The following is a 23663-nucleotide window of genomic DNA, read 5'->3' as shown; positions in this document are numbered from 1 at the left end:
GAGACGTTTTCCATCAAGCCTCTTCATTATCCTTCTATTATATTCTTGTCTTCTTCCTCACTAAACCAAATACTCACATGTGTGCACATGAGCTTTTCCCAGAATATTTGGATTGATATTAGAATTAGAAATAGACAAGCCTCAGTGTTTTAAATAAGATGAGCAGTTAATTATTGATGTCTTACTATCAGCAGCCTAAAAAACTTTTCTCTTTCCATTTAAATTTATTACTCAAGATTCCTTCACAAAGCCTTTCCAAATTAACAATGCCTAGTCATTTCAGTATAAGTGTAAATATAAACTATAGTGATCAGATGGACACACCTGTTAGTATACATATGTCTGCCGTCACTTTGGCCTTATTTCAGTTTACCATATAATTTCCCAGTTTGATGGCCTCAACACATTGTGACTGAGAAGATAATATGAAGAAAAGTGCTTTGATGATATTCTTCAGGTGCCTTCCGTAATAGAAATACCAAGTCTTAAAGATCCTTCTTTTGGCATAAATCTTAGCGAAAGTTATAAGCAGTGAACCAAGCAGACTTATGTTTACTTGGTTCCACGAAGGCCTCTAACTTCAAACTTAAATATGTAGGTTTAGTGGTTGAGAGCATAGATTTAGGAGAAAAGCAAACCTTCTAACATCTAGAATCTGCCAAACTGTGTGATTTAGACAAGTAATAATTCTTTTAGTTTATAATTAAGGAAACAAAGGCATGATAAATACTAAATAGGGTGTTTATGAACATATGTGTGAACATGTGTATGTACACAAATATATACACGTGTGCTATATATTTGTGTGTATGTACACATACACACATGCATACGTATATAGTGTAAAATGCTTAGCGCATGCCTGACACATAACAAGCATTAAATAATTGGTAGATACATATATTTCTAGATACATCTAGAGAGATAAACAGACATATCTATAGCATAGCAGATTATTAAATAATAACAGTAGATATACGTTGCTGAGAAAAAAATAAACTGAGATTTATATACTTGTTTTAGAATGAGTGAATTAAACTTTCAGGATAAGAATTTTTAAGTATATAATATTTGAAATAGTATGTTTTTCTTAACTGTGTCTTAAGCAGCTTCAAGTCAAGAACTTTATGCTGCGTTTCGTTATATTCCCCATACTATGTACAGTGCTATATATATAGCCACACCTAAGGTATTTATTATATAAATGAGTTACTAGTTAATTCATCTTTTTAGAAATTGTTTATAAATTATGGGAATTCCCTGGCAGTCCAGTGGTTAGGACTCTGCGCTTCCACTGCCAAGGGCACGTGTTCAATCCCTGTTCAGGGAACTAAGATCCCACAAGCTACATGGTGCATCGAGGAAAAAAAAAAAAGAAAGAAAAGAAATTATTTATAAATTTAATGAATTCTGTTAATAAATGTCCTTAGGGGTGCTCTTAAGTCGTTCTCAAAAATCTCAAGTACTGTAACTCTTTGCACTTATAGTTAGTGCCCAGGAAATCCTGAAGATGCCATTAAGCATTAAAAAGATTTAATTTCATTCTCAAAAGATTTGTCTCCAGACCTTACGTTATTTTTGCGGTACACGGGCCTCTCACTGTTGTGGCCTCTCCCGTTGCGGAGCACAGGCTGCGGACGCGCAGGCTCAGCGGCCGTGGCTCATGGGCCCAGCCACTCCACGGCATATGGGATTCTCCCGGACCGGGGCACGAACCCGTGTCCCCTCCATCGGCAGGCAGACTCTCAACCACTGCGCCACCAGGGAAGCCCCAGACCTTACGTTATTTTTAAGTGATAAGTCTGTTATCTCTATTATGTGTATTTAAGCACAGAGAAATGCACCCATACCTCACTCTCAAAGAAAAATGGAAATGTAGCTCATACAAACATTTTTTAGTTCCTGTAGGTGCCTATTCAGTTTTAGAAAAGGCTTTTCCTAACTAGTTTTGCAACAATACAAGTCTGTTTGAAGACCCTTGTATAACTTACTTATCTATCTATATGTTTATTTTTTTTTAATATATTTATTTATTTATTTTTGGCTGCGTTGGGTCTTTGTTGCTGCGCACGGGCTTTCTCTAGTTGCAGCGAGCGGGGGCTACTCTTCATTGCAGTGCGTGGGCTTCTCATTGCAGTGGCTTCTTTTGTTGCAGAGCATGGGCTCTAGGCACGCGGGCTCAGTAGTTGTGGCTCACGGGCTTAGTTGCTCCGTGGCCTGTGGGATCTTCCCGGACCAGGGATCAAACCCGTTTCCCCTGTACTGGCAGGCGGATTCTTAACCACTGCACCACCAGGGAAGTCCCTATATGTTTATTTTTAAATTTTTTATCATTTATATATTCATGTGTTTATATCCTTAACAAACTTGAAGCAATAATTTTTATTTTAGTATTTATAAATTTGTATGTTTATGTATTTTTTTAAAAATTTGTACTAACTCTCATAACAATATGGCAACAGAAAGGACCTGGCCAGGAAAGTAGCATCTAAGGAAAATAGAAACAAGTTATAAATGCAACAGGGTAAAAAAAAGAATATTCCATTTATCATAAGGGATATATTTCTGTATATAATCTCTATAAACCACTGCTTTGAACTGTGAACTGTATAAAATTTATAATTACTAAAACTGTGTATAAACTGAATAATATGTTGTTTGCAATTACTTGAATTTATTTTTGTTTAAAACTATCTTCAACTGATTCTTTTTTTTACTGATTTTACATTTACTCATAGCTCATGGTTTGCTAAGAGAATTTAAAGAAATTTATTATACTTTTCTGAAGTAATTCATAAATTATTATTTTAATATTCAATATCAGCATGCACCCTAGTACTCTTTATTGGCAACTTAAAAGTAGAGAAACAGCAGAGTAACTTGTACAAATACTAAGGTTATCCCGTTTTTAAAAAGGGCCACCAGACCAAAAACAGTGAAACATAAAACGGAATATCCCAAGGACAGGAACTGTGTTCACTTCTGTCTCCTCAGCCTATAAGAGTACCTCAGACACAATATGTATCTAATAATTATTGCTAGATAAACAGATTTAATCTTTCAATTTTTGCTTGTTTTTCTATTTTAAAAATTTTGCTAATCTTTAAAAGATGGTAGGGGAACCTAAGAAATGTTTACTATAACTCCTAGTTGCAGTTTGAGCATGAGCTTGTTGAAAAAAAATGATGAAGTAGATGTTATATTACTCAAATCTGGACTTAGCATTTCAGTGCTACAAGGGAAACTAAGAAACATAAGTAAAATAGGAAAGGAGGAACAGGTTTACGTTTTTAAGTTTTGCCTGTTAACAATTTGTTATAAGATTTGGTTTTATATTTTAAATTATGTTTCTTAACCATTCAGTCACATACTTGATATGTGCAGAAAATAAATGTACATGTTTTATAAAGTAGGTTATCGAAATAAAGTTAATTAAACCTTAAGGTACATCAGAATCACCTGTAGCCTTGTTAAAACAGATTACTGGGTCCATCCCCACAATATTTCAGTTGGTCTGGAATGGGGCCCAAGAATTTGCATTTCTAACCAGTTTCCAGGTAATGTTGCCACTGCTAATCTAGAGACCACGCTTGGAGCACCCATGTCTAAACCAATGATTCATAATTCTCCTTTTGCTGTCCCTCCCAAGAAAAATAATTAAAGTACACTGTCATCTTTCTTCAGTAACAAAAAACAAAACAAAAATCTGTAGTCCAGTCTATAAAGGTCTTCATCATTCTCTTGATTTTTTTTGTTTTTTTAGGAAATAACCAACACAAAGATACATTTTAGAGCCTTTTTCAATGAAGCACTAATGATTCACTGTAACAAAGTATGTGAATTGTGATTTCCAGTAAGAAGAGGTTTAATTAATACCAGTCATCATATAAAATGAGTAGCTTCATTTGTGAAGTCCAAAAGTTCAATCATTTCTATTCATCAAAGAAGAAAGAAGTATTTCCAACCAGTAAATTCCAAAGAAATGCTTTATCACTATTCTTCTTTAATTATGACTAAGAGGCTTTTCCTGTGTAGTACTGCAGCAAACAAACAAGCTTTTCTAATTCATGTATGATCACAAATAATCAGGCACACTGTTATCCAACAAATTAATATTTTGAATTTACGTTAAAATTTGTGAATGCCATTCTTTTGGAATAGTTATTTGAATACCTGACATTATAGAATTTTTAAGCTGGAAGGGATACCACCTAGCATCTGGTCCAAACCCCTTAGTTTACAGACATCCAGCTTGAGTGTTTTAAGATATGTTTTAGCCTTGGAGGCCCAGGCAGGACTGGAAACTCACTGTCTCGATTCCTCGTTTCGTGTTTTTTTCCATTACCCGTAGTAGTTACTTTACCAGAAGGTATTTGGAATTAAATATTTTCAAATATTTGTTTGATGAGGTGTTTAAGGTTCATATATACTAGCATTACGTAGCAGGATAGAACAGATAGTTTGTCTGGTACAGAGACAATAAACTCTGTGCAATTATTTACTTGCTTTATCTCTGTTTTCTTAATCTATTATTATCCAGATAAATCAGTTAAAAATAACAGGACCTTAGTTTTTTTTTATGAATATCTGTAGAGTTGTCTTTCTTAGTGTTCATGGAAATAATTATAAGAGACTGTATATATTTCTACCACATGGTGCTAGAAGTAGGGTTATATGTTTTTCCATTCTTCTTATGAAATAAAATATAGACCCAGTGTCACTATTAGTAAAGGAGTCATTTGAATGTTTAGTAATGTACTTCTGTACAATTTAGAATTTGTTGTTAAATTTGATTTTCTACTACCTTTTTTTACCTGCTCTTTTTTTCTATTTTAGTAATAAAGACCCAACATTGCTTGACATAATTGAGAAATGAGACTTTCCTAAAGCTTATTTTATTTCACTTGTTAAATATTACTGGGGGACAGCAAGCAGGCACAGCCAGGGAAGGGACTGGTGGAAGTGGGGAGACCATGCCCAGCATAGCTCATGGGCCAGTGCAGTGATGCTCAGGTACATGGTGGTTGGCGACTGGGAGGCGGGCAAGATGTGCCTACCCATGAGTTATGCCAGCGACGCCTTCCTGGAGGATTACATGCCTGCCATCTTCAACTGCTACGCAGTCAGTGTCACCTTAGGGGACAATTAGTACCTCCTGGTTCTCTGTGACACGGCCAAACAGAAAGACTAAGAGCAGACAAGAAGACTGTGATCATCTGAGGCTTTTATCTTATCCGATGACTGATGTCCTCCCTATATGCTTCTCTGTGGTAAATGTAGCCTTGTTTCAAAATGTGAAAGAGGAGTGGGTAACAGAACTTAAAGAATACACACTAAATATACCTGTTGTATTAATAGGAACTCAGATCTCCGAGGTGACCCCAAAACTATAGCAAGACTGAAAGATATGAAAGAAGAACCTGTGTCTGGAACAAGGGTGGAAACTAGCAAAAGAAATGAGAGCAAGGACTTCCCTGGTGGCGCAGTGGTTAAGAATCCGCCTGCCAATGCAGGAGACACGGGTTCAAGCCCTGGTCCGGGAAGACCCCACATGCCTCAGAGCAACTAAGCCCAAGCACCACAACTACTGGGCCTGCGCTCTACAACCCGCAAGCCACAACTACTGAGGCCACGTGCCACAACTACTGAAATCCACACGCCTAGAGCCCATGCTCCACAGCAAGAGAAGCCACCGCAATGAGAAGCCTGCACACCACAACAAAGAGTAGCCCCCACTCACCACAACTAGAGAAAACCTGCGCACAGCAACGAAGACCCAATGCAGCCAAAAATAAATAAATAAATTTATTTTTTTAAAAAAATTTTAAAAAAAAGAAATGGGAGCATGCTGCTATGTGGAATGTTCACCTTTAGTCCATCAGGGATTGAAGTGTTTGGTGAGGCTATCACAGCCATTTTAACTCCAAAGAAACACACAGTTAAAAAAAAAATAGGATCAAGATGTATAAACTGTTGTTTGATTACATGAGAAGCATCTCCAGTGGCCAAGAAAATGGTCCATTTCTCTCAGAAAGCATATGAAATGCTACAGCTGTACCCAGACCTCTTATAAATAATGAATCAGTTTAAAACTTGAAAGAGATTTTTTTTAAAAACCCTGCCATCAAAATTCTATAAAATTCATTAAGGATGTTTCTCCAAGGTCGAAAACGCAGCAAATGCATCTGAAGCCACAATCTATTCTAAATAACTTTATTTCAACTAGAAAGTACAATCTCTCTGGGCTTTCATAGTTTAAAAAGCTACAACCACACCATGTTGTTAACTATGTGAAAAACAGTGCTATCAATATAACTGCCTGGCTTAGACCATCCATACTTCTGCATAGTCCTTATGGAATCTGCACAAAGAAGCATCTTCTCCCTTTGCTCCAATTAATTGTTCTTGTATGTAAGTTGCTTTCTCTTTTAGTATATCCAGAGTGTTGAAACAACAAGGCCAACCATGTAGCCAAAGGTCCCTCCAAGCCTACAAGAGATGGGCCATCCCTGAGGGGAACATGTATAAGATCAAAAAAGAACAAAAGTTTTATTACACTTGAGCCAGAAGTTAAGTGTAACCTAAATATTTCTATATTAAAGCTTGATGTGCTTTTTCTTTAAGAATACCAGAAGTGTAATAAAGTCATAATTGCATTTATTATGAAAACTGAAAATGTATACATTTTAGTTAATGTGCATTAAATACCTGTAACAAGAGTTCTGACAAAAAATAAAATAATTACTAAGACGTTTCTTTTTGTTTCACCTTACATTAATTGGTAATAATCCTGCCAGTAACCATAAGAAGTACCCTTAATAACTCATTGGCTGAGTACTGATCTGCACCTACATGGGGTTAAACTCCATAAGGAAAGAACTATCGGAAATTAGTAGCCTACACAACAGAATGGGAATAATTCACAGTCCTGCCAGCCAGAATGGAAAAACCTCCTAATAATGTGGGGCATCAGGGGGAATTATCAGGAGAATCATATCTTAGTAGTGGAGTTTATTGAGTCCTAAAGTCTTCCTGCATCTGCTCTAACACAACTTAAAAGCAAACCTGGAAGGGGTCAAACTGATCTCAAGTAACTACATGCCAGAAAAACCTCCAATACTCTTTAAAGGAATACAAAGAATCTAGTACTCACTAAAGTAAACTTCATATGTATTAGTTTTCTGGGGCTGTCATATCAAATTACCACAAACATGGTGTGGCTTAAAACAACAGAAATGTATTCTTTCACTGTTCTGGAGGGCAGAATTCTGAAATCAAGTTAAGCAAGTAGGAAGCAGAGGGAAGGGGGTGGGATCCAGATGCTTCATTGGCTGCAGGTCGGCGCAAAGAAGTTCCCCGACGATTATGGAGCCAGCAGAAGCCGTGTTGGAGGGGAAAGTGCTCAAGTGTATGACTTATTCAGCACAGCTTGTTGAATGACTTGGGGTCATTATGAATATTGATTTTTGGATTGCATCACAGATAACATTGCAAGGAACATCTGCTGCTGTTGAGCAGGACAGTGGTTAATGTTCCTTAGGTACAATGGTTTCAGGAACCACTGAGAATTCTAGAGAGACGACTGTAATAATGAAAAATCTCTCAGAAGATAATGCAAAAAGGAATTCCCCTAAATGTCTTATAACAGCCTGGCAGACTCTGCTTAAACCAAGAAGTAGTATCTGGCAAGCACTGCTATGAAGACCAAAAACTATGTCAAAAAAAAAAAAAAAAAAGCTTTTCAGTGGCACTTCCACCATGAATGATTGTGCCCAAGCAACTCGGCAAGCTTTGAGAAGAGGAAGGAACTCTGTTTCAAATATGTGAATAGTGGTCAAATGTGACCAAGTGGATTTTGTGGAACATTTTATTTCCCAGACCTATCATTACCAACATGGGCACATATTTTTAAACTTACGTCTAAAAAGAAAGATTACTGAAAGATTTCATTACCGCCCTGTCAGCTCAAGATCTGGATCATAGTACTGAGGATGTTCTGTCATACCCACGTGCCAGACCACCGTGTGCACAGAAGGGTACATTGTAGAAGATACTTCTCAAGAGAATGGTCAAAACAGATTTTCTGTGACAAAACCTACCAAAATAAGGGGAAAATAGAAATGGTATGAATTCAAAACAAACCTCTGCATGGGACTGTGTCTTCCAACACTTGGGGAATAAAGCTCCCAATGGAGCTTTACTTTATCCTAAAACAGCGAGATGACAATGAAATCTAATTGGAGACAGGGAAGACGTGACTTACGCAAAATCCACTACCAAAATAAAACAAGCAGAGTTTACTGTATGTACTGTGATGCTCAGAAGAGAGTAATGGTCTTCAAATGGTGAGAACATTTTGATAAAAACACACACTGGAATACCAGCAGATTCTCATGAGCCGTGTGGATTTTGTCACGTGTCTTCAGTATGATGAGAGAATGGTCACAGCTCCACTGCCGCCAACCTGTGGGCTGTTGGCACGTGAAACACGCTGACTCCTCATTGTGAAGCTGTTTTGTGCCTAAATGTCAGTAATGGTGTGATGGTGACAAAGCAAGACTGCTTTGGGGGGTGTAGTCTCCCTCCTAAGGATCGTAGTTGTGGAGTTTGGTGTCAAGGACATTATTTCTACATCAGGAGATAGCATTACGACAGTGTAGAACACAGTACTGTAAGCCGGGAAGGACCTAAGATGGATGCAAATGAGGCATTGCCCATTTGCAGTAGCGTAAGAGGCTGGTAACACGTGATTCATCTGACACCATCAGGTTGTGAGGCTGTATTATGTATTGGTCTGACAGGTCTGCTGTAACAAAATACCATAGACCGGGTGACGTAAACAACAGAAGTTTATTTGCTCACAGTTCTGGAGGCTGGAAGTCCAAGATCAAGTATCCGGCCAGGTTGGTTCCTTCTGAGGCCTCTCTCCTTGCCATGCAGACAGTCTCCTCCTCGCTGTGTCCTCAAGCGGCCTTTTTCTCTGTGCACGTATGCTCCTGGTATCTCTTCCTCTTTTTATAGGAACACCAGGATGAAGAACAGTGGGAACAAATCCCCACGCAGGTTCTCGGACTGGGTTTCAGGTGTCGGGAAAGGGGCACAGTGGGGCCTGCAGGTGACCCAGGGGAGCTAATCTTCTCAGCACAGCCAGCTGCCCAAGTTCTGCTGTCCAAAAATGTGTCTTATCTTTCATGAGTGATTAGGATCTCCTGTCCCTCCTCCCTTCCTCTCTGCTGCTGCTTTCCCATGTTTGATCCTAGGTAAAGATGGCCTATAAATGTATTTCATTTAAAAAAAAAAAAGAAAGAAAAAACCCACGAGTTTATTCTACCACTTAGTAGTTTACTTTAGACAAGTTACTAGATTTCTATGTGTATCAAATTTCTCATTTGTAAAACTGAAATAAGAATTTCTGCCCTCACAGGATTGTCACAAAGGTTGAGTAAGATAACTCACTTAAGCAACTAGCAAGGGACCCAGAACATGGCAGGCGCTCAGAACATTTTTATTGGCTTTCCTGTTCTGTGCTGGTGCCATGCAGGAGAATACAGGAGAAGAGGTTTGGAAAAGGAAGAATGCATGGGAAAAGTTAAAAGTTCCACTTTTACATAAGTGAGTTGGCATCAATATACTGAGAGTTACAAAAGATGTGTAAATTTTAAACAGCGCCCTGCATAGCATGTTGTAAACTAGGGACTGTGCTAAGCAGTGCGATAAGAATTGTATTTTTACCGCTTAAATGATCATTACCGCCCTTATATTGTATAGTGACAGCAGTTAATTCCAGATTTATCCATTAAGGTCTTCTGGTTAATGTGTTAATAAAGAGTTCAAATTAATTTCAAGGCACCACAAAGAGCTTTGAGAACTGTTATGGCATTCCTTGCTTCCCGTTGCCCATACTCTGAGTCTGAACCTTTCAGTGTGTATGATCTGGTGCCTACTGACTCTTGAAGCCTCAGCTTCTCCCACCTTCTGTCTAGACTCTTAGCTCTAATGCCAGGCTCCCACCATATTGAGCTATTTGGGATTTCTCTTCCCGGGACTCTCACACATGGGGTGCAGTCTGCCTGAGACACACTTTCCGCCTCTTCAACTGGCTATTTCCTGATTATCCTTCATTCACCTGCAAAGCCTAAGCAAGGTACCCCTTCTAGAAATTATCCTGTTTATCACTGTATGTTCAGTCCCTAACACAGTACCAGGTACGTTAGGATTTCAGTAAATACCTGTTAAGTGAATAAATCAGTACTCAGCCTAAATGCAGAGGACTGCAATGATAATTTTCCATTGCGTATGTAGTTGTATAACCTGTAAATTTTCAAATTCCATTTACATAGGAAAAAAAGTAGAAGTAGTTTATTCTTTAGTGTGTGTATTATGTCCTACTTTATACACTGCATCACGTCTAAAACGGGTTGAGGTCTGCTTCCTTCTTGTAACTGCTGTAAGGGATTTGTAGATTCCTATGCAGCCATTCATTTTGAATTTGGTTTTTCAAAAGAAAAAATACATATAGTGACTACTGTAACAAAACAGAGAAAGCGGATTCTCATAGAAGGGTTTTTCCTCTTAAATTTGTATAAGCTTATAAAGGTATTTTTAAAGGTAGGGGAAGATTTAGATTAGTCATATAAAATACCCCAAAAATGGTATTTGTATAGAAATACATCTCAAAAAGAGACATTAACAATAAACCCAAGTGATCACAATGAAATTATGTAAACTGGTTGTTCCATTGAATTTTTCCTTTTTGTTAAAGTGTCGACGTTCTGGAGAATTTTTTTTTTTTTTTCAGATGCGTCTGCTTAGCACAGGGAATGGGACCAAAGGTAGAACGAAACAATTTTAAGCAAGTGAATGATGTGTGAGCTTTTTTTTATTTGCCTCACAAGTAATTTACTTTAAAAAAAATTAACATCTGCTATTTTGAAGCTAATCTTAGTGTATTGAATGATCTTAACCATTTCTCAATCCCACAGTCTTTTATCTTGCTTCTCCTGCTGTGTTCCCACCACCCCTGATCCCATTAGCAAACCTTGAGACAGCCTCAGACTCACCAAAGTACTGCTTTGGTTTCAGCTGCTCTTCTGCAAGAGGAAGTGAATGTTGGGGGTTTTCTCTGTGGTACAGTTGTGATAAAGCTGTGGTGGTCTTATCTCTCTCTTAGGTAGTGGCCCTTTATGACTACACAGCGAATCGATCAGATGAACTAACCATCCATCGCGGAGACATTATCCGAGTGTTTTTCAAAGATAATGAAGACTGGTGGTATGGCAGCAGAGGAAAGGGACAGGAAGGTTATTTTCCAGCTAATCATGTGGCTAGTGAAAGTAAGTTTTATGCTCCCTTCCTGGTTTACTAATATGGTATAACTGATAGTCCAAGATTTTATCATTTTCTACGCTTTAACTTGCTGTCTTGTCACTTTTGCATACATTTACCGATGGGTATTGCTCTTCATTCTCATGTTGCAAAAGAATAAAAGGGGAGGGGGGCACTAGTACACTCAAAAGCTATTACATTCTGAGATTGGAATATCTACTTCATGGACTTCCCATCCCAGGGGACCTGCCCATCTAGCTACCACCCTCCTTCAGCCCCTTTTCCCCGCCACCTGATGCTCACACACTGACGTCACCTCTCCTCTTGCCGCAGAGACTCCTCAGTTGACAGACACCTAAGAACCTCTAGCTGTCAACTCCCATTCTTTTTACCTTGTATCCCCAGGCCTAGCTGGTACCTGCTCTAAGAAAACTGCAATAGATTGTTCCATTCTCAAGTAAATTAAGCCCTCATTTGTGAAAGGTAAAAGAAAGGAGCCCGAGAAGAAATTCTAAATCTGAGTTTCTGAAAGCTGTAGATTTGCTTCCAGGCCTTGAGAGGAGAAAATAGAACTAACACAGAGAGTTTGAAAATAAAAGAGTTCAAAGACTGAAGAAAGGGGAGGAGTATAGCAGTGCTTCTTCAGAAGAACGCTTCCCATCAGCTGTTAACTTGGTGTGTAGTAGGAAAAGCACGATGCCCAGCGGTCAGGAGAACTGAATGATAATCCTACCTTGACAACTAATAGTGATATGCCTCCGTTTCCTCCCATGGAACGAGGGAGCTGAGCTCCATCATCTCTAAGCTTTCTTCCAGAAACACTAAAATCGTATAGTTCCGATTGAAAAATATAGTAGAAGCAGCCTCGAGAACACGCTACGTTTTGAATGTTTATTGTTAAGTCTTTCGTTTCTGCAAAGTAATTATTATAAGCAGTAGCTGGTTTTCAGGCTAGTCTCTGAAACCCCATTCAACCCAAACTATGGTTGAACAAAAATACGATTGATTTCTAACCTAAGTTCTGAACTTTGAAGGGAAAAGAGATGAAGAAAAGGAGAAAGAATTTCTTCCATGAATCCTGGGTGCTGGGCCCGGCCCAGATAAAATTATTTCTGTTGGGCCACCTTCCAGGTCTGCACCCGGCCCTTCCCAGGGCTCCCTCCCCAAGAGCTCTAGATCTCACTGCAGCTCCTTCCCCAGCTTATCTGCCGCTTTCAGCATACTCCTCCCCTCCAAAGCGCTAATTGTCTCGAAAATTACCCACTTCTTTCTCTCTCATAACAAAATTCTTAATTTCCTCTGTGCCATGGTTTTATTCCCTGAGCAGTAAATGACTAATAGCTCTTAAACTCTATCTGAGGTATAGTTTTATGTTTAAAGGAGGATGCAGACTGGAGAAAAGTTAAGGCAGTGTGGAAGGAAGAAATTTGGGGACAGGTTAATTCCCAGTCATCTCCTGTAAACTCAGCACTTCTCACTTGCAGGTCATCTCAGATATCCAGGCTGCTTCCCTCCCCTCCCAGTGAGGGCTTCTCTCAGGACCAGCAGCTGGAGTTCTGCAGCGATAGCTTCTGTTTTTAAATCAAGAGTTGCCTGCACAGTCTTAGTCACTCTGGAGTATATCTGTCATTTTAACTAGCTATTACAATCTGTTGTTTCTTTCAGATACAAGTGGAAACTTGACAGTATAAAAAGATTGTGTATTTCCAGGCAACATGGTGTTATGTGCTAACTTTAGAATCTAGTTAGTTTGCAGAAATTACCTCTTAGGCTTGCAAATATTGAGAGGCTATAGATGTTTGATCCACAGGGGATTAAAGATTCAATAAAATTTGGTTTTCTTCCATAAGAACCAAAGTGGGACTTCTGAAGCATACTGCAGTGACCATGGTTGGTGGCCGAGTACAGAAGTCAATTCCGTGTCTCAGGCGGTGGCCATCCTTCAGTTGCCGTAACTCCTTATTGTACCCCGGAATAACTGATGGTTTCTTTTGGCATCAGTCACTGCTTGTTGAAAAAGCCTTTGCAAAAGCCAGAACAAACAAAAATTTTTCAGAAAACCTGAGAATACGATCGAATTCTCAGTTCATCAGGGGTTCTTTTCCTCTCCTTTTTTTTTTTTTTTTTTTTTTTTTTTTTGCGGTACACGGACCTCTCACTGTTGTGGCCTCTCCCGTTGCGGAGCGCAGGCTCAGCGGCCATGGCTCACAGGCCCAGCCGCTCTGCGGCATGTGGGACCCTCCCGGACCGGGACACGAACCCGTGTCCCCTGCATCGGCAGGCAGACTCTCAACCACTGCACCACCAGGGAAGCCCTTTTCCTCTCCTTTTATCCTACTTTTTAACAAAAACTCACCTTCCCAGTTTTAACATTAGAGAAAAAATGACTGTCAGCAGCATATTCCGCTCTGAAAATAGTAGGAGAAATTGTCCTTTATCTTTATCTGAAGCCAAATATGCAAAGCAAATGATCTAAGGGACTGTGTGTGTGTGTGTGTGTGTGTGTGTGTGTGTGTGTACATACTATACATACATACATAATCACTATCAACTGTTCAGTTGAAAGCCATGTCCTTTAAGAGAATGACCCAATAGAAGACATCGGTACCCTGTTATCACAAAGGACATTCCCTTTGTATCTTAAGCCACTGGAAAGGAAAACTTGATCAATTTCCTTAATCACATCTAACATTTCCAGTAAGAGATAAAGAAACCCAATGATAAAGTCCGCCCACACACAAAGCCCATTAATGTAGCTTATAATTTTAGAATTTTGGTCAGGTGTATTTTATCACTTTCTCTCAATTCAGAGTTGCCCAAGTCATTTAACCAAAACAGATTTCCTTTTTAGCCCTTTAAAATTCCCACATAACTTTTTAGATTCAACACCACCTGTAGATTAAGTAGATTATACAGATTATAATCTTATAAGAATCTTAGATCCAACACTGAGTGGATCCTGTGTCATGTATAGTCCCAGCCCTGTGCTTACTTGTTTCATACCATCTTCACAAATTATCCTTTATCCACACCTCCGCCTGGCAAAATCCTCCCTATTTTTCAGTCTGACACACCTACCACTTTTTCCGTTAAGCATTTGCTATCCCCACATCAGAACTTGTCTTTGTTTTTATCTCTCTTCAGAATAATGTCACAGTCAGTTTTATATTACAGTTAATTGTGAACATATCTGTCTCTGACCAGATTGTAAGCTCCTTGAGAGCAAAGACTGTCTTTGGTCATCTTCGTATCTCCTCCAGCAGTAGCTAGCTGATGACCCTGCATATAGCAGGTTCTTGGTAAATGTGGATTAAGGTCAAATAAGCATATGCATGACCACATACATAGTAAGTGAAAATGACACTTTCTGCATTTCTGAAATCCTGCTGATCAAAAGTTGCCAATCATAAGTTGTGTTCTTTGGATGAGGAATGTGTAAGACTACAAATCGCCTTAACAATAAGTTCTGGGTAGCTTACTGTTAAACCAGGGAAGTGTGAATATCAGTGTGTTTAGTTTCCTGTCTGCCCCCCATTGCTGTTTTGCCCCGTGGAACGGTGCTCATCGATTTGATTGCATGAATTCTTTGTTCAATTCCAGCACTCTATCGAGAACAGCCTCCAGAGGTAAAGGAGCGATCCCCTCCTTTAACCCCTAAGGAAAAAGCCAAAATGGAAAAAGCTTTTTCAGCTCCACAAAAGGTAAATGTTTGCAAGACTATGTATTCCATGTACTTTGATTTTCACTCTCTCTGGATGAAATATTACTTTATTTTTCATGTTTATATCCTTCATTGTTTACATTATTATTTCTTCTAATATTGGCATCAACATTTTGAAATATATAAGGCAAATATTATTATAGCCATTTTCCAGATAAGGAAACTGAGGAGGCTCAGAGAAATTAAAATAAACCCCAAGTGAGGGGACGAGAACCCAAAGTAGAACTTGAGACTTTAAGTGTGACGCTATTTCCACTCTCCACGTTTCTGTAACTGTGATACTGACACTGTCCTCAGCCCCACCTGAGGGGTCCACATTTATGCTAACAATGACTGGGGCTCATAGACTAAAGATGTCCTATCTTCCTGGATCATTCCTCTTAACTTGCTAGGAATTTTAAATGCTTTCAGGTTAAAATAAATACGGATCTGTTCTTAGCCAGAGAAATGTCATGTTTTTTCACCCTGTGCCATCAGCTCCCTCAAGGATATCAGGCAGAATTCTGTTGTTGGTAGTGCTTTGGTAGAAAAGTTTATAAGCACTGTACCACCATATATATTACCTTATTTAACTTATTTTATTATGTGACATTAGCTCTTGCCTTAGACTGAATAACTTCAGTTCTTTTTGACTCCATGAACTAGCAGGCATATATATATATACATTTAACAAATACCATGTCGTGATCAAAAGTTGAACCTGTCATGTATCGTCCTGCCATTCATTCTATATTTGTTGAGTGCTTACTTCCACGCTAAGCACACTATTAGTCCTCACTGAAAAAAAACTGAGTAGTCAATGCACCTGCCCTTGAGTAGCCTACAGGCTGGTAGGTGATACTCCTACAAGCAGGTGATTCCAGCAGACTATGGTAGGAACTCTCATGAAGATCTGTGCATGATGCTTTGGACACACACAGGAAGAAATACTCTAAATCTTCTCCGGGGAGTCCAGGAAGAGTTCCCAGAGGAGGTCAGGCTTGAGCTGAGGCTTATAGGATGATAAAGTATGTGTTAGGTAGATGCTCATAGGAAAAAACATTCTAGCAAAGGGAATAACTTGAGTAAGGTGTGGTATAATATGGTTGTGTTTGGTGAGCATGGGGTCTGATGGAAAGAAGGATAAGAGAGATACAGGAGCCAGGCCTAGTGTGCTCTGCTCAGATGCTTAGACTGTAGCCTTCAGAGAGAGGGGATCCCTGGAGAAGGCAGCTCAGGGAGTGACATGTACAGATTTACAGGATGAAAATACCATTCTAGTGGTAGCACGGTGGTTGAGTTAGAGGTAGCTGAGACCTGGGGCAGGGAAATTGGTTATGAATCCATTGAAATAAAATACAAAAGCCTGAACTAGTGCAGATGTGGAGGATAGGGGTCATAAGGTAAAACTGACAGGATTTTGTGATTGATTGGATGCGATTAGTGAAGTTGGAATCTAGGCTTGTGCTAAGGGCCCTGACTTTATTATACAACTGCATGGATATGCTACCACAGAAATAATAAAAGAGTAAGGAAGATTTGGGGAGATAGAGACAGGGAATGGTGGGAGTAGGATGTGATGAGTTGTTTTAGATATCTTGATTTGTTAGTGGTGTCTGTAGGGCTCCCAGGTAGAAATATTCCCTAGGGGGCCAGAAGTTCAGGATTGGAATTTGAGAGAACATAGGGCTTCAGAATACAATGGGAGGAGTTAATGTATCCATTGTATTATATCAGGAAAGTTGAAGCTTGTAATGAAGGAGATAGCACAGGAGAAAGAGTTATGAGAGGAGGCGGCCAAGGACAGAATCCCAGTGGAACACTTAACTGGTATTCAATATCTAAGGGACAGTCAGGTGAAGGGAAGAAGATTAAGAAAGAGTAATCAGGGCTTCCCTGATGGCGCAGTGGTTGGGAGTCCTCCTGCTGATGCAGGGGACACGGGTTCGTGCCCCGGTCCGGGAGGATTCCACATGCCGCGGAGCGGCTGGGCCCGTGAGCCATGGCCGCTGAGCCTGCGCGTCTGGAGCCTGTGCTCTGCAACGGGAGAGGCCACAACAGTGAGAGGCCCGCGTAGCCTGCGCGTCTGGAGCCTGTGCTCTGCAACGGGAGAGGCCACAACAGTGAGAGGCCCGCGTACCGCAAAAAAAAAAAAAAGAGCAATCAAAGGGGAAGGAAAGAAGTGGCCTGGAAGCCAGGGGAAAATAGAGGTTCCAGGAGGGTACGAACAGGAGTTTCAGAAACAGGCAGTTAGTTAGGGTCTCAGCATGTGGACATCAGGAGGGTCCTGACACCTTTGCACTAGTGTCATGGATTCATACTAGTAGGAGGATCGAAGAGTAGAATGGGCCTCAGCAAGTGAACTCGTGGAAGTCATTCCCAGAGCCTCTTCACTTGAAGGAAAAAAAAAAAAAAAAAGTCAAGCAGTGGCTGGAGGGAGACCTGGTTCCAGGAATGACTTTTTAAATATTGGAATGACATAAAATGATACCCTAAGGAGTCAAAGCCAGTAGGATAGGTTCAGGTTGAAGGTAGATAAAGAAAGCACACATGGATCTTAGAGAAAGCAGGAAGTTTTTATTGGGAAGACAGGTTGATAGATTAGTCTTGGCTTAGAGCAGTGGTTCTCCACTGAGGGTGATTTTGTCGCGCAGGAGACATTTGACAATGCCTGGAGAAATTTTTGCAGATATCTGCAAGGAGAGGGGTACTACTGGCATCTAATGGGTAGAGGTCACAGATGTTGCTAAACATCCTAGAATGCCCAGGACAGCCCCCTCAGTGAAGGATTAGATTGTCTGGCTGTGCTGAGCATAGAGCATCAGCCCCCCGCCGAGACAGGTAAATGTGGAAGAGGATGCAGGTAAGTTGATAGCGTGGAAGTCTCGAAATTGAGGATATCTTCATGTTCTCCAAAACTGAAAGGAAGGTCCACTTCAAATGTGAGGGTCATACGAGTGAGATAGGAAGAAGAGTAGTGACTGTTAGAATACCTGTAAGGACAGCAGGAGCAGGGGCTCATGGGGGACATATAAGGAGATTCCTGAGTAGTTCTGGGAGCTGCTATTTGGATGCCATAAAAATTCAGGTGACGTCATTCTGGATTGAATGTGCAGTTGGGTTTTTTCTCAGTAGCGCTTAGCATCTAGGGCCTAGCAGTGGAGAAGGCAGATTTAGTCGGATGCATAACTGGAGCTGTTGTGGGGGGGGTGATGGGGAAGAAGAGGATAAGAGGCTCAGTAACACTGGTCAGACAGGTCACTGGAGTGACACACCATGGAGGGTCACGTGGACCAGAAAGGACGTGCAGTCAGGAGAAGACAGGCAGACTTAGAAAGCAGGGTTCTCTGCAAGCTTGCAGCAAGCCACCCACACCCAAGTGGCAGCAGGAAAGTGTCAAACAGGAAAGCAGTTAACAAACTGGAGCTACGGCCTGTAAAGCCAGATAAAGCTAGATGGGCTTGAGCTCCTTAAGTCATACCATTAACTTAAACCTAATTTTTTGGAGAAGAGGAGCCATGGTTACCTTCCCATCTATGGAGAAGATACCGATGTACTATGCAGATCAAGAAGGCAGGAACTCATTAAAGGACTTTGTAAGCCAACTTTTCACGACAGTGTGAACTGCTGCAATGGGGGCTCGCCTGTAATTCCAGGTTTTTGTTCCACTAGCTGAAAATAAAGTGGTTTATTTGCTTGGTTCCAAAAAAAAAAAAAATTCTGTAAAGCCAGAAATTCTTTCGCTTATTTAATATTATGTATCAGATGTCAAGTAACCCAAAGTTATGGTAAATCCACAGAGTTGTGTATAAGAGCTGGAGTGAAATCAAAGGACGTGTTATTAGAATTGAGCTGGTCAAGGAATTAGGACCCAGACTCTCGGGCAGGTTGTTCTCTTGGACATTAAAATTCGAGGATGGTCGCCAAGAGTTGGGATGAAGAGGACACAGGTGAACCAGGAGCTGAAGTTCTTAATTCTTGTGTTAGAGCAACCTTGGCTTCACATTGAAGTCACATGAGAAATTTTTTAAAATAAATAAATAAATGTCTGTCTCCACACCCACAAATTGATTTAAGTGGGTTGGAATGGGACCTTGGCATGGGTAGATTGCAAAAGCTTTCCAGGTGATTGTAATGTACAGCCAGCATTGAGAAGCATTGTGTTAGAGTGACCACAAGGTCCAAAGGTAACAGCTGCAAAGATAAATAGAGGGTGTTATAGCCAATGTCAAGGCACCCAAGGAGGAGCGCTCTTAAAGTATAATAGCCTAAAATCAGCAGCAGAGAGCTAAGAGGAGGCCAGTATTAATTCCAGCCCCCGTGGTTCACGGTTGGGTTCTGCGTGAATGAACAGCTTATGCTGCAAAGAACTGAAACAAAAACAATTCTTGGTAAAACTCCAGTTTCAAATCCAGCAAGGATTTATGGTGATGGTTGCCTATAACAGTATGGGACTACAAGGGATACAGTTGAAAGGACTGGCATGAAATGTGGCTGTGGGCAAATGTTGCATGTATATTAGTATCCATTGTTTGGAATTCACCAGATTTAAGAATTTAGGAAGATGCTAATATAAATTTAACCTAAAGACATATAATGCAATGAAAGCATTTATAACATCAGCAAAGAGTCGTTGTGACAGCTAACAAGATTTGTAGTCTATGTCAGGAACTGTGTGAGATGCTATGAAAGACACAACCTTTACTTGTAGTGGCTTACTGGCTTACTGGTATTCCCAACTCTGCATCATGCTGACCTTTGAAATTAGGGTTACCTACCCCCCACCTTTGTATGTTCCTGTCCAACAGCCTCGAGCTCATTCTGCCTCAGCCAGAGGAGATATAAGGAACTCTGTCAGTGTCTTTCTGGCTGCCTCTTCCTGAGACGCCTGTGTTCCTATGGATGGAAACCTCTTACCTGCTTCTCAGACTCCCCAGTTCTCACTGCCTGTGCCACTGCTCTACTTAGCAGAACTCGCTGCATCATAGTCTTAGTTTAGACTGTAATTGATTTTTTAATTCTCTGTGCCTTTTCATCTCACAGACTGATCTCCATGCTTGAAATAGACCTTTATATTCATATTCCAACAAACAATTCTTCAGATGTCCAACTTGACCCTTGAGGTCTGCTTCAGGCTATCCCACTGCTTCCCAAACCCTAATTCTAATAGATCTCAAAGAACTTGTAGATATGCAAGTAAAACATTTAAAAACATAAAATAGGTAAAGCAAGGAAGTTGCAAAGGATAAGAATACATTTAGGGAAGGAAGTAGAAAAGTTCTCATGGATAAGACAGAGCTCAAATAAGGCTTTAAGTTTTAAGATGCAAGGATTTCTTTTGTTGAAGAACATGATTTGATCTGCTTTATCTGAATCCATGTGTTAAAATAGAATCTTACATATATGTATTTAACTTTACATGTGGAATGTACCACATGTATAGTTAGACAGTATTTTGCTTCCCTGTGGGAGAAAGTGTAAAGAATGACCTACACGTACGTAAGAAGTCCCTGGGAAACGTTAATGTCATCCCAGGTAACCAAAATGCCTTGGGTATACTCTGAGTCATGACACAAACAGCCAGCCCTTGAGAAATGTGTAACTGGGCTTCCTTAGCACCTGGCATAGTTGTATTTCTTCAGTTTAGTTTCTTTATCAGAATATGTTATGGTTTGATTTTTATCAAGATCCTGCCTTATAAACCTACCACAAATTCTATCAGATGTTTAATTTCATGTGCAAGTTTTATTTTTATTATCATATATAAGGGTTTGGGTTTTTTTTTAAAAAAAGAAGGGCATGAAAAGTGATCTGTGATAAGTGACTAGAATTGGGGCTTGGGAGGGGTGGGTCCTAAGTTCGTAGAATTATAGAATTGATGACATGGAAGGAACCTTAGAGATCAACCCTGGTGATTCTAGTCAACTCCTTCACTTTGTAGATGAGGAAATCAGGGTAGATCCAGGAAGGTTATAAGGGGTTTGTTCAGAATGACCCTCCTGGTTGGAGCTCGGCCTCCATGCTCTCAGGCCGGTGCCCTTTTTCCTCTACCACCTAGTCAGCAACACAGGTAGACAGCTGTTACCTGCACAGCCAGCCACGTTTTGCTTTTTTACCTCCCTGTTTTATGTTTGTTTCATTGTACCCTTTCTTCATGTGGAGGTCTTTAGAATTGTATTGTCTATACTTCTTAAGGAAAAAAGGAAAGATACCTCCTCAGTAGTTTTTTTTTTCTTTTTTAAGTTATTTCTATTCAAACTATAGAATAAGAAGTAAAATTATACCTTTTGGCAGCTGCTGAATCTCCTAAGTCCTTCCAAGTGGAACACACCTGTTCTGTCGCTAAATGTACCAGGTACCTTCTAACATTTCGTCTGGGTCATTGAAGTGTTAGCGGGTGATGGCAGCATTTGACTTCTCCACTGCAAGAGGAGGGGACGGGCCTTGTTTGTTACTCTCCACAATTGGCTAGAGAATCCCCAGACAAATTAACCTGTACCACAGGGATATAGGAGAACGTTTTCCTCAAGCTCATTCCAGAACATTTTTATCACAGTGTGCTGTAAATTTGCATCTCTTAAAAGGAAGAAAATTGCTGCTATCAGGGAGGAAAGAAACTCAGAAGGTTTGGGAAAAAAGAAGTGCTGACAGTCTTAGTTTATTTGTGTTTGTATCATGGACCATTTCTTTTTTAGGCTCTTTATTTTTGATAGCCTAAGCATTAATCTGTAGCATTCATTTATTTGGGGAGGAAAATTGTCATTAAAGTTCCTTGTATAAAAATTTTAATTAATTTGAGGATTTACACTATAAAAGTAATATACTTTTTTTTCCCTTCATTGGAGTATAATTGCTTTACAACGGTGTGTTAGTTTCTGCTTTGTAACAAAGTGAATCAGCTATACATTTACATATATACCCATATCTCCTCCCTCTTGTGTCTCCCTCCCACCCTCCCTATCCCACCCCTCTAGGTGGTCACAAAGCGCCGAGCTGATCTCCCTGTGCTATGCGGCTGCTTCCCACTAGCTATCTATTTTACATTTGGTAGTGTATATATGTCCATGCCACTCTCTCACTTCGTCCCAGCTTACCCTTCCCCCTCCCCGTGTCCTCAAGTCCATTCTCTACATCTGCATCTTTATTCCTGTCCTGCCCCTAGGTTCTTCAGAACCTTTTTTTTTTTTTTTTTAGATTCCATATATATGGGTTAGCATACGGTATTTGTTTTTCTCTTTCTGACTTACTTCACTCTGTATGACAGTCTCTAGGTCCATCCACCTCACTACAAATCACTCAATTTCATTTCTTTTTATGGCTGAGTAATATTCCATTGTATATATGTGCCACATCTTCTTTATCCATTCATCTGTCGATGGACACTTAGGTTGCTTCCATGTCCTGGCTATTGTAAATAGAGCTGCAGTGAACATTGTGGTAGATGACTCTTTTTGAATTATGGTTTTCTCAGGGTATATGCCCAGGAGTGGAATTGCTGGGTCGTATGGTAGTTCTACTTTTAGTTTTTTAAGGAACGTCCATACTGTTCTCCATAGTGGCTGTATCTGTTTACATTCCCACCAACAGTGCAAGAGAGTTCCCTTTTCTCCACACCCTCTCCAGCATTTAGTGTTTGTAGATTTTTTGATGATGGCCATTCTGACTGGTGTGAGGTGATACCTCATTGTAGTTTTGATTTGCATTTCTCTAATGATTAGTGATGTTGAGCATCCTTTCATGTGTTTGTTGGCAATCTGTATATCTTCTTTGGAGAAATGTCTGTTTAGGTCTTCTGCCCATTTTTGGATTGGGTTGTTTGTGTTTTTGATATTGAGCTGCATGAGCTACTTGTAAATTTTGAAGATTAATCCTTTGTCAGTGGCTTCATTTGCAAGTATTTTCTCCCATTCTGAGGATTGTCTTTTCATCTTGTTTATGGTGTCCTTTGCTGTGCAAAAGCTTTTAAGTTTCATTAGGTCCCATTTGTTTATTTTTATTTCCATTTCTCTAGGTAAAAGTAATATACTTTTATATTACTTTTATATATTATACTTTTTTATATTTTATATACTTTTATATTACTTTTATATATTTTAAAACTCATAGTTTTAAAAATCCAAACAATAAAGAATAGTGTAAATGAAAAATAAAACTCCGCTGTCCTGCTACTAATCATGTTTACTCTGTTTCTTGCATATCCTGTTAAAAATGTTCTCTGCATATGTATACATACATGTCTATTCATGTCTGTTCTTTGTTTCGATGAAACTATGATCATACTTAATATTTTTATTTCGCCAATATATCTTGGACATCTTTTTTTAATCTCTTGAAGTATAGTTGACATACAATATTAGTTTCAGGTGTGCAACATAGTGATTCAGCATTTAATAAATACATTATGATCACCACAGTAAATCCAGCAGCCATCTGTCACTATACAAAATTATTACAGTGATATTGACTGTATTTCTTATGCTGTATATCACATCCCTGTAACTTATTTATTTCATAACTGGAAGTTTGTACCTCTTAATCCCCTTCACCTATTTCGCCCAATCCCTCATTCCCCTCCCCACTGGCAATCACCAATTTGTTCTCTGTATCTATGAGTCTGTTTTTGGTTCGTTTTGTTTGT

General features: G+C 39.7%; 1 protein-coding gene and 1 pseudogene across 8 annotated transcripts in view; both read left to right on the top strand.

Moving 5' to 3' along the window:
- AHI1 (Abelson helper integration site 1) overlaps positions 1-23663 on the top strand; it is a 218610-nt gene that overhangs the window by 137154 nt on the left and 57793 nt on the right. For 7 of the 8 annotated variants that reach the window (XR_016395216.1, XR_016395218.1, XR_016395215.1 and 4 more), the window contains 2 exons: positions 11171-11333; positions 14926-15026. Coding sequence is in view for 3 of the 8 variants with exons in the window: in XM_089922020.1 (XP_089778146.1) it covers positions 11171-11333; positions 14926-15026 (264 nt within the window). In the remaining 5 variants the exon portion in view is untranslated. Of the gene's footprint in view, positions 1-5358; positions 5987-11170; positions 11334-14925; positions 15027-23663 lie in introns of those variants that run through there. The other variant, XM_089922023.1, reaches the window with a different exon arrangement.
- On the top strand, positions 4881-5989 carry LOC149747893 (rho-related GTP-binding protein RhoQ-like; annotated as a pseudogene).

The sequence above is a fragment of the Delphinapterus leucas genome, chromosome 12 (genome assembly GCF_059928025.1).
Source record: "Delphinapterus leucas isolate spDelLeu-1000000601 "Yukka" chromosome 12, BTC_Dleu_Yukka2, whole genome shotgun sequence".
NCBI lineage: Eukaryota > Metazoa > Chordata > Mammalia > Artiodactyla > Monodontidae > Delphinapterus > Delphinapterus leucas.
Note: the sequence above shows the minus strand (reverse complement) of the source record. Positions and strands in the feature narration are given on the sequence as shown.